The 14392-nt window shown below is 37.8% G+C and overlaps 3 protein-coding genes across 3 annotated transcripts; 2 read left to right on the top strand and 1 right to left on the bottom strand.

The window, feature by feature from the left end:
* The first annotated feature begins 1343 nt into the window (after positions 1-1343).
* Positions 1344-6086, top strand: LOC107424617 (respiratory burst oxidase homolog protein D). Its single transcript, XM_048462880.2, has 10 exons — positions 1344-2179; positions 2312-2474; positions 2754-2802; positions 2928-3041; positions 3167-3979; positions 4112-4207; positions 4339-4454; positions 4574-4747; positions 4877-5397; positions 5518-6086. The coding sequence occupies exons 1-10, from the start codon at positions 1516-1518 to the stop codon at positions 5625-5627; spliced, it is 2820 nt and encodes a 939-aa protein (XP_048318837.2). The 5' UTR covers positions 1344-1515; the 3' UTR covers positions 5628-6086.
* A 3220-nt stretch (positions 6087-9306) lies between these two features.
* LOC107431802 (uncharacterized) lies at positions 9307-11805 on the bottom strand. The gene is made up of 2 exons (XM_048462323.2): positions 11309-11805; positions 9307-9912 (listed from the first exon to the last, which is right to left on the bottom strand). The coding sequence occupies exons 1-2, from the start codon at positions 11788-11790 to the stop codon at positions 9420-9422; spliced, it is 975 nt and encodes a 324-aa protein (XP_048318280.1). The 5' UTR covers positions 11791-11805; the 3' UTR covers positions 9307-9419.
* Positions 11806-11888: 83 nt separating this feature from the next.
* Positions 11889-14334, top strand: LOC107431801 (pentatricopeptide repeat-containing protein DOT4, chloroplastic-like). Its single transcript, XM_016042799.4, has one exon. The coding sequence runs from the start codon at positions 12186-12188 to the stop codon at positions 14184-14186; it is 2001 nt and encodes a 666-aa protein (XP_015898285.2). The 5' UTR covers positions 11889-12185; the 3' UTR covers positions 14187-14334.
* Positions 14335-14392: the final 58 nt, after the last annotated feature.

The raw sequence follows: 14392 nt of genomic DNA, 5'->3' as shown, positions 1-14392 counted from the left end.
GTCTTTCTTCTTCTTCTTCTTTTTTCATTTATTTATTTTTTATTTTTCTTGGTCAAAACTTTGGTTTTGTTTTGACCAGCACATCTTGCCTAGATTGGGCATATAAACATAATAACAAAAATAATTAGCTAATCAACTGATTTGCTAATTATTGGAAGAAACTAGAAAGGAGTCCCATCTCCTTAGCAAATTAATAAAATGAGAAGGGGTTCATGCAGAACATAATAAATTATATATTGCATGTCAGCCGAAACGAAACATTGTTTATCTAATAGATCACCATAACATGAACAGCAGTATAGGATTTTCTTTCCAGACAATAATTAAGACATATGAGAGGGATTTTTTTTTTTTCTTTTCCTTTTTAAGTATTATTGTTGTAAGAAAAAATTATTATCTTTTGTGTCATTTTCGTTTTAATGTTTTTTGGATAGACTTTTATGTCCGTGTCCTGTTTCAACTAAAGTAGGTGAGGTGACCTAATGAAAAGCTTTTCAAGGTCGGGCAGAGTTGATTCTACTGCATTAACCATAAACTAACATTGATGAATAATTAAAAAACTGATAGCTTTTACTCTGCCTTTGGAAACATTCTAGGTTGAAATCAATTAATTAATTTACTCGATAAAAATACACTCAAGAATTATGACTTTATCGCTATTCAAATATTCTTAATTATGAAATAAAATTATAGTAGGGTGTAAATTAATTATATCAACATAATTGGGAATTCATATTATAGGTTCTAAAAGTTGATTGTTTTGACGATTTATTTATTTATATTTTTTACGAGCGTTGGTGTGTAATAGTGTTAAGAACCATTTATTTAAAGAAGAAAAAAATTAAAAGACGAAGAAGAAGAAGAAGAAGAAGAAGAAGAATGAGGAGGAAGAGGGGCAAGAGGAGAAGAGAGAAGATTGAACGGAGAAAGTCAATGGTCATAAGATGTGGTTTGACCGCCATGTCATGTGGGTTTCCTACAAGTTTCTGAAGGGGCGGGGGTCGTCTCTGACCCATGAAAATTTCATGTTTTAATTCAATCTGTCCGTATAAAAGAAGTTCAATTGTAGACGGACCGACTTGTTGTACGTGTGTTGTAATATTATTATTGTCTTCGTGTTTTATGAGAAATCAAATTAATTAAAAGAGTCCAGTCTTTCCTGAGAAAATAATTGTAAATATTATCATTTCCCTTCCTGTATTCCTTAATTGCCACTCGATTGCCTTTCTTACCTACGGATCATCATTTTCAGAATTATCCATCATTCTCATCCCCTCCTTTTTGACTTTTCCATTTCCTCCACTATCCTTTGTTTTTTTTTTTTTTTTTTTTTTTTTTTTCACAAACAGTGGCACATATGTATAAAAACTTCAATTTCGTTTCATTTTGTTGGTATGTTTAGAAGTATATGAATTATTAAGGTCCAAATTAAAGCACGGAGAGAGAGAGAGAGAGAGAGAGAGAGAGAGATAGAGATCCTTATCGTCGTCGTCTTCTTGTTCGTGGTCGTTTACCATGAGAAACAACTCCGACCACTACTTTAATTACAAAGAGCGAAGGGCTTTCAGCGGTCCTCTGGACGCTCATCCTCTTTCTAATTATAACGATTATAATTCTAACGACGACAACTTAAGCTCCGATTCTTCATCCAGACATTCCAGAAAGAGTGCCAGGTTCAACCTCCCACCCACCACCACCACAATTAACGATGACAGCAGCGACAACAACAATGACGAAGCGTACGTGGAGATCACTCTCGACATTCACGACGACTCCGTGGAGGTTCACAGCGTTCAGGCTGCCGGAGGAGGAGGAGGAGGAGGAGGAGGAGGAGGAGGAGGAATTCACGGCGAAGACCCGGAGCTGGCTCTGCTGGCCAAGCGGACTTTGGAGGGAAACAAGTCCTCCTCCTTCCTCCCCAGCACCTCCAGGCGCGTCATCAAGCAGGTCTCGCAGGAGCTGAAGCGCTTCACTACCCTCTCCGGAAGGACTTCCACCAGACGCTTCGACCGCACCAAGTCTGCCGCTGCTCACGCCTTGAAAGGCCTCAAGTTCATTGCCTCCAAGACCGGCGGCGCCTCTGCTGCTGCCGCCTGGCCTGCCGTCGAGAAGCGCTTCAACGATCTCACTTGCAATTCCGACGGCCTTCTTCATTCCTCTCTTTTCGGCGAATGCATAGGTATATATATATATATATATATACACACGCACACAAACACATATATTCTTTTTTTCTTTTTTTTATTAAAAAAAAGAATAATGATTCATCTTTAATTTCATTCTAATTAATAGAATTTTCATCAAATCACAGGAATGAACAAGGAATCTAAAGAATTTGCTGGAGAGCTTTTTCGTTCGCTCGCTCGGAAGCATAACATATCCGGCGATTCCATCGATAAAGCACAACTCAAGCAGTTCTGGATCCAAATCTCCGACGAAAGTTTCGACTCCAGGCTTCAGACTTTCTTTGACATGTAACATACCATCATAACTTTAATAATTCATTCACTATTTTAAATTTAATATATTCGTAGGCCCATTAATTGCTTCCCTAATTATTAAATAATATTCAGACTCGCCGTGGAGCTCAAGTGGCAGAGTTTCCACATCCCAGCCTGTGTGTGCTCGGGATCGAGTCTTAGTGTGGGGAAGGGGAGCCAGAGGCCCAAAAAAAAAAAAAATATATATATATATATATATAGATTAAATAATATTCTTTCCTCACACCACCATTTTGATTGGTACCATTGTAGGGTGGATAAAGACGCTGATGGAAGAATTACAGAGGAAGAAGTCAGAGAGGTAATTAAAAGCAAGCAATTATTAATTGAGTATAATATTAGGTAATTAAATAAAAATAAATAAACAAAAAAGAAAAGTCAAATGTTGGTCTCTTGCTGATTATGAAGAGTTTTGTGGTGCTACAGATTATCAGTCTCAGTGCTTCTGCAAACAAACTCTCCAACATTCAGAAACAAGCAGACGAATATGCAGCGTTGATCATGGAAGAGCTAGACCCAGAAAAAGTTGGATATATCATGGTAAAAATGGAAATCTCTTAAGACTTTTGTTGGAGTGTTGATGAAAATTGTTTGATATTTTTATTATTTATATAGCTATATATATATATGTGGTATGGATATGAACAATTAATATGCATTATCAGGTTCAAAACCTGGAAACATTACTGCTGCAAGCTCCAAATCAATCGGTGAGGATAACCGATAGCCGAATTCTGAGTCAAATGTTGAGCCAGAAGCTGAAGCCAACTCAAGAGAACAACCCGCTAAGAAGATGCTATGAGAAGGGCAAGTACTTTTTAATGGACAATTGGCAGAGGGTGTGGGTTATAATGTTGTGGCTGGGAATTGTTGGTGGGCTCTTCGCCTACAAGTTTATCCAGTACCGACACAAAGCCGCCTTCGATGTGATGGGCTATTGTGTGTGCGTTGCTAAAGGAGGAGCAGAGACCCTCAAGTTCAACATGGCTCTCATTCTGCTGCCCGTCTGCCGCAACACCATTACATGGCTCAGAAACAAGACCAAATTAGGCCTGGCTGTCCCATTCGACGACAATCTAAATTTCCACAAGGTGATTGCGGTTGGAATTGCCGTCGGGGTTGGACTGCACGCGGGGGCTCATTTGACTTGTGATTTTCCGCGCCTTCTCCATGCAACTGAAGAAGAGTACGAGCCCATGAAGCCTTACTTTGGTGAGGAGCAGCCTCAGAATTATTGGTGGTTTGTGAAGGGGGTGGAAGGGGTGACCGGTATCATCATGGTAGTCTTGATGGCCATAGCCTTCACACTAGCCACCCCTTGGTTTAGGCGAAACAAGCTCAATCTCCCTGGGCCCCTCAAGAAGCTCACCGGTTTCAACGCCTTCTGGTATTCCCACCACCTTTTTGTCATCGTCTACACTCTTCTCATCGTCCATGGCATCTATCTCTACCTCACCAAGACTTGGTATCAAAAGACGGTTAGTGCTTCCTTAATTCATTATTACCATTTACCAATTCTCCACCATTATTTTTCTCCATATATATATATATATATATATATATTGACTACTGTTATTTTATTATTAATCCAAATTAATTCTTGATGGCAGACATGGATGTATTTAGCAGTGCCGGTTGGACTGTATGCTTGTGAAAGGTTGATTAGAGCTTTTAGATCAAGCATCAAGCCTGTTAAGATGCTCAAGGTAATTAAATTAAATAATGTTCTCTCTGCACTTTAAGTATAGAAGATTCCAATCTCTGCTTCATTTATTTATTAGACTCGTAGAGTAACAAGATGCGATCAATTTTAATTTGTTTTATAAACAATTGAAAGGTTGCTGTATATCCGGGAAATGTATTGGCATTGCACATGACGAAGCCTCAGGGATTCAGATACAAAAGCGGGCAGTACATGTTCGTCAATTGCGCTGCCGTTTCTCCATTTGAGTGGTAGGTCTATCTATATATGTATTTTATTTATTTATTTATTTTTTAATGTATAGTTAGTTGTTAATCAGTCATAGAGATGGAGTTTCACTTTAGCAACTAATTATATATAAAATACTCAGGCATCCATTTTCTATAACTTCATCACCTGGAGATGACTACCTGAGCGTTCACATTCGAACACTTGGAGATTGGACTGGCCAGTTGAAAACAGTTTTCTCTGAAGTCTGTCAGCCCTCAGCTGCCGGGAAAAGCGGACTGCTTAGAGCAGACCTGCAAGGAGGAAGCAACCCTGTGTAAGTAATTAATTTGATTAATTGTGCGCGTGTGTGTGTGTATACATATTTATATGTTCATGTAGATCGGAAATGATTAATTTATAACGATTAATATTAATAATGATGATCGATCATGATCATGTACAGCTTTCCAAAGATATTAATAGACGGTCCATATGGAGCTCCAGCACAGGACTACAAAAAATATGAGGTGGTATTGCTGGTGGGGCTTGGAATCGGGGCAACACCAATGGTGAGCATTGTGAAGGACATCATCAACAACATGCAGCACAATGAAGAAGATTATGAAGCTGCAGACCCATCATCAAGTCATAATAATAAGAACAGAACGAGTAAGTTCAGAACCAGGAAAGCATACTACTACTGGGTGACAAGAGAGCAGGGTTCTTTCGACTGGTTCAAAGGGATAATGAATGAGGTGGCGGAGATGGATGAGAAGGGGGTGATAGAGCTCCACAACTACTGCACCAGTGTGTATGAGGAAGGAGATGCCAGGTCAGCACTCATTGCCATGCTTCAGTCGCTGCACCATGCCAAGAACGGTGTGGATGTGGTGTCTGGAACCCGTGTCAAGTCCCACTTCGCCAAGCCCAACTGGCGCCAAGTCTACAAGAGGATTGCCCTCCAACATCCCAATGCTCGAGTTGGTCCGTACTTATTAATGATTATTTCTTCTTCACTTTACCTTTTATTTCTCTTACTATACCCACCATTTCCATTCTTCTTCTTCTTCCTTAACTTATTTGGATTTTTTGGTTAATTTGCAGGTGTGTTTTACTGTGGTGCTCCAGCACCGATCAAGGAGCTAGGGAAACTGGCCTCCGACTTCTCCCACAAGACCTCCACCAAGTTCGAATTTCATAAAGAGAATTTCTAACTAGATTTCTTAATTTAGAAGCAAAGATTATGTATGTACACCAGACCAAATCCAATCATGTAAATTTACATACATGCCTCAGTTAGATCTTAACCTTCAAAAGAAAGGAAAAGAGGACGGAATTATTGGAAGAGGTTACTAATTGACGTATAGAGCAATTCTTTTTGCACCTAAAAAAAAAAAAAAAAAAAAAAAAAAAAAAAACGAAACAAAAAGGTAGAAAGACGCTTGTGATCATTCTGCTGGAAGGTACTCTATTGGATCCAGTAAGGTGGAGATAGAGGTTGGAAGCCACCAGCACCTAATTGCATATAAGAATGCTTTCTCAATTTTGTTTTGTTCTATTTTTTTTCAAAAAAAATCATATCTGCAATAGTATTCATCGTGCTATCCGCTTATTGTACACCGCGAAATGATTGTACCCAAATTAAGCAATTGAGTGTCGAAAGTTTATTGACAGCTCCAATTCCTTATCACTTGCATTGCAACAATTGAATATGGCATGCTCTTTTTTCTTCCTATCGTTCCATATTCTCTCTAATAATCAGTCTTCAATCACTGCCAAGGGCCATGATAGATACATTAATGGAAATTCCAAATTGTAGGAGAGAGAGAAACATGTTCTAAATTATATATTATGTATAAATATCAGTTAGTGGTCACTTATTTCTTCTATGGCCAATTCATTGTGAGGAATTCACCCTTTAATTTATTGTATTTGGTTGTCTAATTGTTTATGTGAGAATAACATGAAAACATGGGTGAGATGCAGATACAATAATATATTTTGAGGATTTTTTGTAAGAGTCCTGGTTGGAAGTAGTTGCAAATTAATCGCGGAGTGTCCATTCCAAATGATCCCTCTCCAAATCAAAGAAGAAAAGAAAAGAAAAGGAAGAACCCACCGAAAATAAATGGGCAAACTTTAAGTTTGATGGAACAAAAATATGCAAGTGGGAAGCACTAAATGGCCTGGCAAGCGGCACGATACCAATATCCTTATTAAGAAGACTAAAACATAAAGGTGAGGTGGTGTTGATTTTGATGGAACATAATATCCATCTTTTTCGTATGGTCAATTGGTCACGATGACTAAGCCATCCACAACGTCGTTATATATCCACGCCTTTTTCACATCTTGAATCCGCGACATGATTAGGAATTTTATATAGGGCGAGTGAGTAAGAATTGGTGAGAACAATCGGCAACAAACTCCAAAAAGAAAAATAAAAGAAGATCTTAGTTTGAAATTTTTTTTCCGCCAATTGGGGATGGGGATTGTGTTTTCAACACGGATTTAGTCTTGTTACCAAAAAAAACACGGATGTAGTCTGATATTTGAATACTCTGGAAAGACATTTACCGGTAGTTTCCCATTATATACCATATCTTTCAGAATAGACTCGTTGCTATTCAATTAGTTAAAATCACTACACAAACATATACGCTAATTGGTGTATTTCATGGACCCTTAATGTTCTATTTAATGTTTATACTAAACTAATATCATCTCAACTAACTCCAACTATATTATAACTATGCGCGTGTATAAGTGTGTGTGAACATAATTCTATGTAATTATTAAAGACTTATGGATGAGGGTAAGCGAATCTTCACAATGCATAGAACTTGGATGTTAGAAAACTTTGACAAATCCGAGAAAAGAAAAGCCATTTGATCTCCCATGGACATTGAATACAGCTAGAGGATGGCATGGCATTAGCAGTAAAGGTTGAATGCGTCCAATCTGTCCCACCCACCATGTATACCCTAAGGGTCTCTGCCCCCACAAAACCGGTTTTAGAAAGTTTCAATCATGAATTATATTAGAACATCTTCTATTTAAAATGTTCTACACTTATATGTGTGTATATATATTTATAATTGAAATTCATTTGTTAATAATATTCTTCCTTCCATAAATTTTTGCATTGAAAATTTCTATAAAGATCATATTCAAGGATAAGGTATTGTTTCATAACATAATTGATTTTTCGTTCTAGTTTTTTTATTTTTTATTTTTACTTAATTGTTTAATTTATTTATGTCAAGCGTTAGCTATAATAGTTATAGTTTGTTTGGCATCTTAAACGAATAAAAACTTAAGGAAAAAAAAAAAAAACCCAATACAATTTGAATTGTATTTAATTTTGTGTTTATTTTATTTATTTATTTTTCTCTCTTCCTTAATTTTATTGCTAACTTAGATGTTTAACATATTCTAATAACCATTAACACTTGACATAAGCAAACTACATACAATTAGGTAAAGCAAAATTTAAAAAATAAAAATAAAAACCAACCATGTTACCAAACTACATTTAAGTTGCCTTTTTTTTTTCTTTTTTTTTTCTTTTCTTTTTAACTTTTAAAAATAAAACAACAATTTATTCATTGCTAATGTATTTTACAAGATTTTCAATATCATAATCATTAGCCTCACTAAAGAGAATGGTTAATGGAGGATTGGAGTTTCCAATTTACTACCCGGACATCATCAAAGGATGGTTGATGGAGGATGATACTAGAGATTTTCCAATTTACTACCTGGACATCATCAAAGGCTTATAAAACAAGTTGGACAAAAGAGAATATGCTCTTGATTAGAAAAATATTAGTCATGGGACGGCACCCTAAACTAGTTTTAATCTCAGTTTCGACAAACCCCAACCCTTGGATGACAAAATCAAACTTTCCAAAGTAAGAATACAAAGAATTCAACCCCTTCGACCAACCATGTTTGAGCAATGACGTGATTCTGATGTCACAAACACGTTGCAATAATCGCGTTATGCCATTGGTATAAAGGTAAAACAAGCTGCCGTCTTAAACCTCAAAACCCCTCCCATTTCAGATTTAAGAGCAGAAGTTGACAAATATCCTTTTGATTAGCTCATTGAATATTAACCAAAGTATCCTTCACTCCCGCAGCCAACATCACAAAATGAAACATCTTCAAAGATTGTAAAAACTTAGTACTTAGTACCATAATGTTACGATCACAAAAGTTATAAATATCTAGTTTTTATTTTTTTTATTTTTTTATTATATATATATATATATATATATACTATTTGGTTTAGCTGTTTAATAGTGCATGTTTAACTGTCCTATTTTTTTTTTTTTTTGGGTCACTTATGCTATTTTTTAGGCCACTAGGGCTACTTATTTGATAATGGGTGTTTGTGCCTAGTTTTTAGAACTGGGTTGGTGTAATTTTCTCTATTTGAAGGAGCTATATGAATGTAAAAGGTGTGCATTATTTATGATTAAAATGTCTTGATCATCATTTTGTCTTGGGAGGTCAAGTTTCCTTAAAACCTATTTGAAGATAGGATTCCCTCAAAGAATCTATACAATCTTTTATCTTCCTTTTGTTTTTATGGTTTCTTATTTTTTATTTTTTTTATTACAAACATATGGGTTTGTAACACATAATGTGGATGCTTCCATATCAAAGCAACCCATCCAAGAATCAAGTAAAGGTTAAACTGTTGATTAATTATTAGAGCTAAGGATTTTCTGCATTCATGGCTTTTCCAACAAAACTGTGTTTAGTTTCCTACACATTTCACAATGCCTCTCTAAGTTTCAAGTTGAGGGGAAGATTCGAAACAAGACCCTTCAGAATTTTTAAAGAACACACCGTCTAACAATAGCAGAGATAGTAGATCAAAACTAACAAACTCATCAACCAATGAGATGATATAAATATATCAGATAAAGTTATTAGAGTTAACCTTGTCCCCAAAAAAAAAAAAACGTCCTAGTCTTTTAGAGTGAACTAATACATTATTGACCTTTCTTCAGGATGTTTTGTTCTCTTCTATTAGATGGGTTTTGAGATGACATAACAACCCTATCAGAGTCATGAACATGCTCATTGGAAGATATTTCCACCTCTGATATGTCAGTTGAGTACTTTTTAATTCTCAAGGAAATAAGAACGCTTGACCCAATCCCGAGTACAGGAAAAAGATAAGATAAAACCTGAGATTTCTGAGATCCCGATGATGAAGCTACAGCAGCACCAGCAAGGCTGCCAATGGATGTGTTCTGTAAGATCATTGGCAGGCATCCAATTACAGTTGGCAGCAGAAAATCCACAATGAATCCAACATTTGTAGCAGCCAGCGCATAATTTATGACATAGGAGGGCATAGGGGAGAAGCGGGCTAGAAGGACAAATTTCCATCCATCTCGCTCAACTCCTTTGGAAAGGATATGAAAATATTTATTTCTTTGGGCCCACTCCATTGCAGAATTTGAACTCCTGAATACCAATCTGCAAAGCCAAAAATATCAAAAATGGTTCTTAAAAGTAATCAAGAGACCACAAATGGATGCACAACTCAGGTACTTCGCTTAACAAGCCTCAATGTCAATAAATTGGCAAACTTAATATTACTTTCTGGCCCATCTATGATTTGTCAGGGCAGTGTTTATATCAAGGTAGTTGGAATTCTAGAATTGCTTCCCTTTGCAATAATATGCACTTCCCATTTGTTGGCTGAAATTGTTATACTTAATTTTCTAGGTCAATTATAGAACTATTACATTTCTCATACATTGCATTGTACATTGTTTATTTGCAAGGATTAACTTATTCCCTTCAAAGTGTTTGGAAACCCTTGTCATAATGGTTACGGGAAGAGATTGCAATTAAGTTAGTGTAAAAGCGCTCCTCCCTCACTTAAGTAGTCCAAAGCAAACAAGCTAAGCTAAGAAAGAATGGCAACTTTATCTCTTCCTCAACTAGGGCTCATCCGCCAAACAAATGATCCTTCATTCTTTCATTTCCAGGCACCCCATTGTTACACCCCAGTTCCCCAAGCCTCCATTCTTTGAAATTCTTTTTGTGCATGATAGATAAGTCAAAAGAATAAGACATGAAATAGTAAACACATGAAAGGCTTTTCATACCATAATCCACTTCACTCTTCACCACCACTATTATTCCAGTCAGTTAGGAAAAGAAAAGTCGCAAATTATCTCAAATTACACCTCCATTAAGCAGGTGGAAGGCCAAAAGAACCCTACAATAGCTCAGACTCATATTTCAATCTACACAAGTTACAGGGAGGATGGAATGGTGGAACTCCTGGAGCTAAAACTAAAAATTCCCAACACATGCAAATTGCGATGGATGGAAGGGACCATAGACCTAAGCAGGAAACACAAAGCAGAATTAATAAACTTGATACACCACCAATCAGGACATTTGGATTCCAAAGTAGTCCTTTATAGAAACTAATAAGTATCTGTATGTATGTGGGCATTTTGTATCTGAGAAATATCAAGAAGCAAAAAAGAGTAACATAAGTGAGTTATTGATACCCATTTCGAGAACAAGTAAATATGCTATGTCCTATATCCTATATACAAATGGAAAGAAACCAGTTCCAGAATTCCTTCCTTGGAGGCCTCAGCTAATTATTATCAATACGCAACATACAGAGATAAAGAAAGGTGTAATATTATATTGGTATATGTTTGTTTGTTTAGAAATTACCAGAAACATGGATTAAATTAACGTATCATCATATTCGTATTCAGGGTTCATAATATTAACGTTAAATTGACAGTTATGAATTTTGGTGGAGGTAGATCAGGATTAATAATTTAATACAATAAAAATGAGAAGAAAAGCAGATGATATAAGTAAGGAAAAAAAAGAAGACCTGCCGATCCAAAAGGAAAGAGAAGCCCCGAGAAGCTTAGCTGAGAAGACGCAGAGAACAGCGGGGAGGAAGCCGAAGAGCAGAGAAGCGGTAGCCTCCAAGAAGACGGCGTAGGGCAAGCAGAGGGCAATGGTGAATGTGTGGATGGCCACGTAGGCAGGGATGGCCCACACTCCCAGTCGCTGCGACCACTCCGTCAACGCTCTCATCGCTACCTCCTTCTCCCATCCGTACTCTTTCATCACTTTGCTGACCACTCCTACCATCCCGACCGCCATTCCTATTTTCCACCACTTCCCCACCATCACCGCCATTTTCAACTTTCTTCCTATTCCTATTTTCCTCCTCCGTCCTCCTTCCTCCTTCCGAGTTCCGACTCGACCTGCCAGAAGCAGAGGCAAGTCTGGCCGAGATGAACAAGACTCCTCCTCAATCCTCCTTATCACTTTCATGGGCCTTCCCTCTATTCCCACTTGGCCCATTTACTAATAATCTACAAGTGAGCTGGGCTGGGCTCCAAAGAGTCCCAACCCAAGTCCGTGCTCATTGAGATTTGTTTCCCAAAAAATTAAAAATATACACACCAACGCCTACAAAAATTGGTTTTTACTGTTGCTTTGTCTTTCCTTTCATTTCTGGTGGTGCTTTGTTCCTTGGAAAGAAATATAATAAATTTAGAAAATCAAAACTGTATGCTGATTGCTAAAGTCCGAAAAATCCAATATCTCATACTCGAACCTGACGTGCTCTGTCGTGATTGGCCGGAACTTGGAGCTCGGATGGCAACCCCAAATATAAGAAAAATGAAATTCACCCAACATGTCTGTCAGTCAAACCATCCAACAAGAAATGAAAACTCCCCCCTCTGAGCATTGACATGGATGTTCTTCCATCCACTCACATTCACCGTTTCGTCTCCACTGTCGTACCCTCCCATACACCCCACCAACTCAACCATTCCCCTTATCTTCACTGCAACACTAGAGTGCCTATAAAGCTCAAATCCGGTGAATTATTGCTCACCCACCATGCGTTCGACGAAATTCCTGTCTCAGACACCTTTGCTTGGAACAATCTTATCCAAACTCATCTCACCCATGGAGATTTCCAACTTGTTTTCTCAACTTATCACCAAATGCTTCTTCGGGGTGTTCACCCCGATAGACACACTCTTCCTCGGGTCCTAGCCGCCTCTCGCCTTTCAGGTTATTTATTTCTTGGCAAACAACTTCATGGCCAAGCTCTCAAACTTGGCTTCTCATCTGACCAGTATGTAGTGACCGCTCTCCTGGAAATTTACGGTCGTCTTGATACTGTTGATACTGCAAGATGGCTACTTGACAAGTCCTCTCCTAGTAGGAATTCGGTTTCATGGACTCTGCTAGCCAAATTATATATCGAAGAAGGTCAACCCAGTTCGGCTATTCATTTGTTCTATCAAATGTTAGACTTTGGAGCTGAGATAGATTCCGTCGCCCTGGCGACAGCAATTGTTGCCTGCGCATCATTAAAGTCTCTGAAACAAGGTAGGAAAGTCCATCAAGTTGCTAGAAATTGTGGATTGGAGTTTGATGTGTTGGTGAGTAATTCTCTCCTGAAAATGTATATTGATTGCAGCAGCATCCAAGAAGCTCGGGTAATTTTCGATAGTATGCCTTCAAAAGATATCATTTCCTGGACCTCAATTATTCATGCATATGTGAAGAAGGGAGGGTTCAACGAGGGACTTAAATTATTTCGCCAAATGGTTAAGGATGGATTAAAACCAGATCAGCTCTCAATCTCTAGCATTCTCCCAGCTTGTGCAAGGGTAACTGCAAACAAGCAAGGCAGAGAAATTCATGGCTACTTACTTAGAAATGGCATGGAATTGAATGTCACCGTTTTTAACGCTGTTATTGACATGTATGCGAAGTCGGGATGTATCAACTCTGCTTCAAAAATGTTCAGGCAGTTGAGGTGGAAAGATGTTGTTTCATGGACCATAATGATAATGGGGTACAGCTTACATGGACAAGGAGACCTTGGAGTTGATTTGTTTCGAGAAATGGAAAAAGACTCCAGCATTCTGATAGATCAAGTGACATATGGTGCTGTACTGCATGCTTGCAGTACTGCACGTCTTGTTGAGGAGGGAAAATTCTATTTCAACTGCATCATGACACCTGAAGTTACACACTTGGCTTTGATGGTGGCTCTTCTAGCTCATTCCGGACTCTTTGATGAGGCAATGGCTTTCATAAAGAAGCAAAAGGTTGAAAGGAATGCTGAGGTTCTGCGACCACTGCTTGAAGGCTGCAGGATCCACCGGAAAAAGAATTTAGGTAAGTGGGTCGTTGAGCAGCTCTGCGAATTGGAATCTCTTAATCCAGAAAATTATGTATTGCTCTCGAACTGGTACGCCGTTAATGCTAAATGGGGCATGGTTGATAAATTGTATGGAACCATTATAGACTTGGGATTGAAGGCTAAGAAAGCTTACAGTTGGATAGAATTGAGAAATAAAATTCACGTGTTTGGGACAGGGGATGTATCCCACCCAAGGTCGGAAAGAATTTATTGGGAATTACAGTGTTTGATGAAGAAAATAGAAGATGAAGGATATAGGCCCAGTGAGGATTATAGTCTCCATGACGTAGATGAAGAGAGAGAATGCATTCAGATTGGGCATAGTGAAATGTTAGCTCTTTCTTTTGGACTTATTAGTACACATATAGGTTCAACCATTCGGGTGACAAAGAACCTTCGTGTGTGTCGCAACTGCCATGATTGTGCAAAGATTATATCCAAGTTTGTACAACGAGAAATCATACTCAAAGACCCAAATCGCTTCCATCATTTTCAAGATGGGTTTTGCTCGTGTGGTGATTGTTGGTGATTTGTTTTTCAGGGAGATGTTGAGGGTGCAATGTGTTGCTGGATAACATTATACATATCGTTGCTCGTCATTGAACTTTTTATTTTTTTTCATTTTTTTATAGATACTATAGACGAACTAAAATAAAAGTTTTTTTTTTTTTCTTTTTTTCCTTTTTTGGTCCCTGCACACTTGGTCGTATTCTCCTATGAAATTACATGTATCGT

This window comes from Ziziphus jujuba, chromosome 12, assembly GCF_031755915.1.
Source record: "Ziziphus jujuba cultivar Dongzao chromosome 12, ASM3175591v1".
In the NCBI taxonomy this organism is placed as follows: domain Eukaryota; kingdom Viridiplantae; phylum Streptophyta; class Magnoliopsida; order Rosales; family Rhamnaceae; genus Ziziphus; species Ziziphus jujuba.
Note: the sequence above shows the minus strand (reverse complement) of the source record. Positions and strands in the feature narration are given on the sequence as shown.

Coding starts and splice junctions, on each gene's coding strand:
- LOC107431802 (XM_048462323.2), bottom strand. CDS start 11,790: ATGGGCCAAGTGGGAATAGAGGGAAGGCCCATGAAAGTGATAAGGAGG. Junction 9,913..11,308: donor CTTTCCTTTTGGATCGGCAG/GTCTTCTTTTTT, acceptor TTGGCTTTGCAG/ATTGGTATTCAGGAGTTCAA.
- LOC107424617 (XM_048462880.2), top strand. CDS start 1,516: ATGAGAAACAACTCCGACCACTACTTTAATTACAAAGAGCGAAGGGCT. Junction 2,180..2,311: donor TCTTTTCGGCGAATGCATAG/GTATATATATAT, acceptor ATCAAATCACAG/GAATGAACAAGGAATCTAAA. Junction 2,803..2,927: donor CAGAGGAAGAAGTCAGAGAG/GTAATTAAAAGC, acceptor GTGGTGCTACAG/ATTATCAGTCTCAGTGCTTC.
- LOC107431801 (XM_016042799.4), top strand. CDS start 12,186: ATGGATGTTCTTCCATCCACTCACATTCACCGTTTCGTCTCCACTGTC.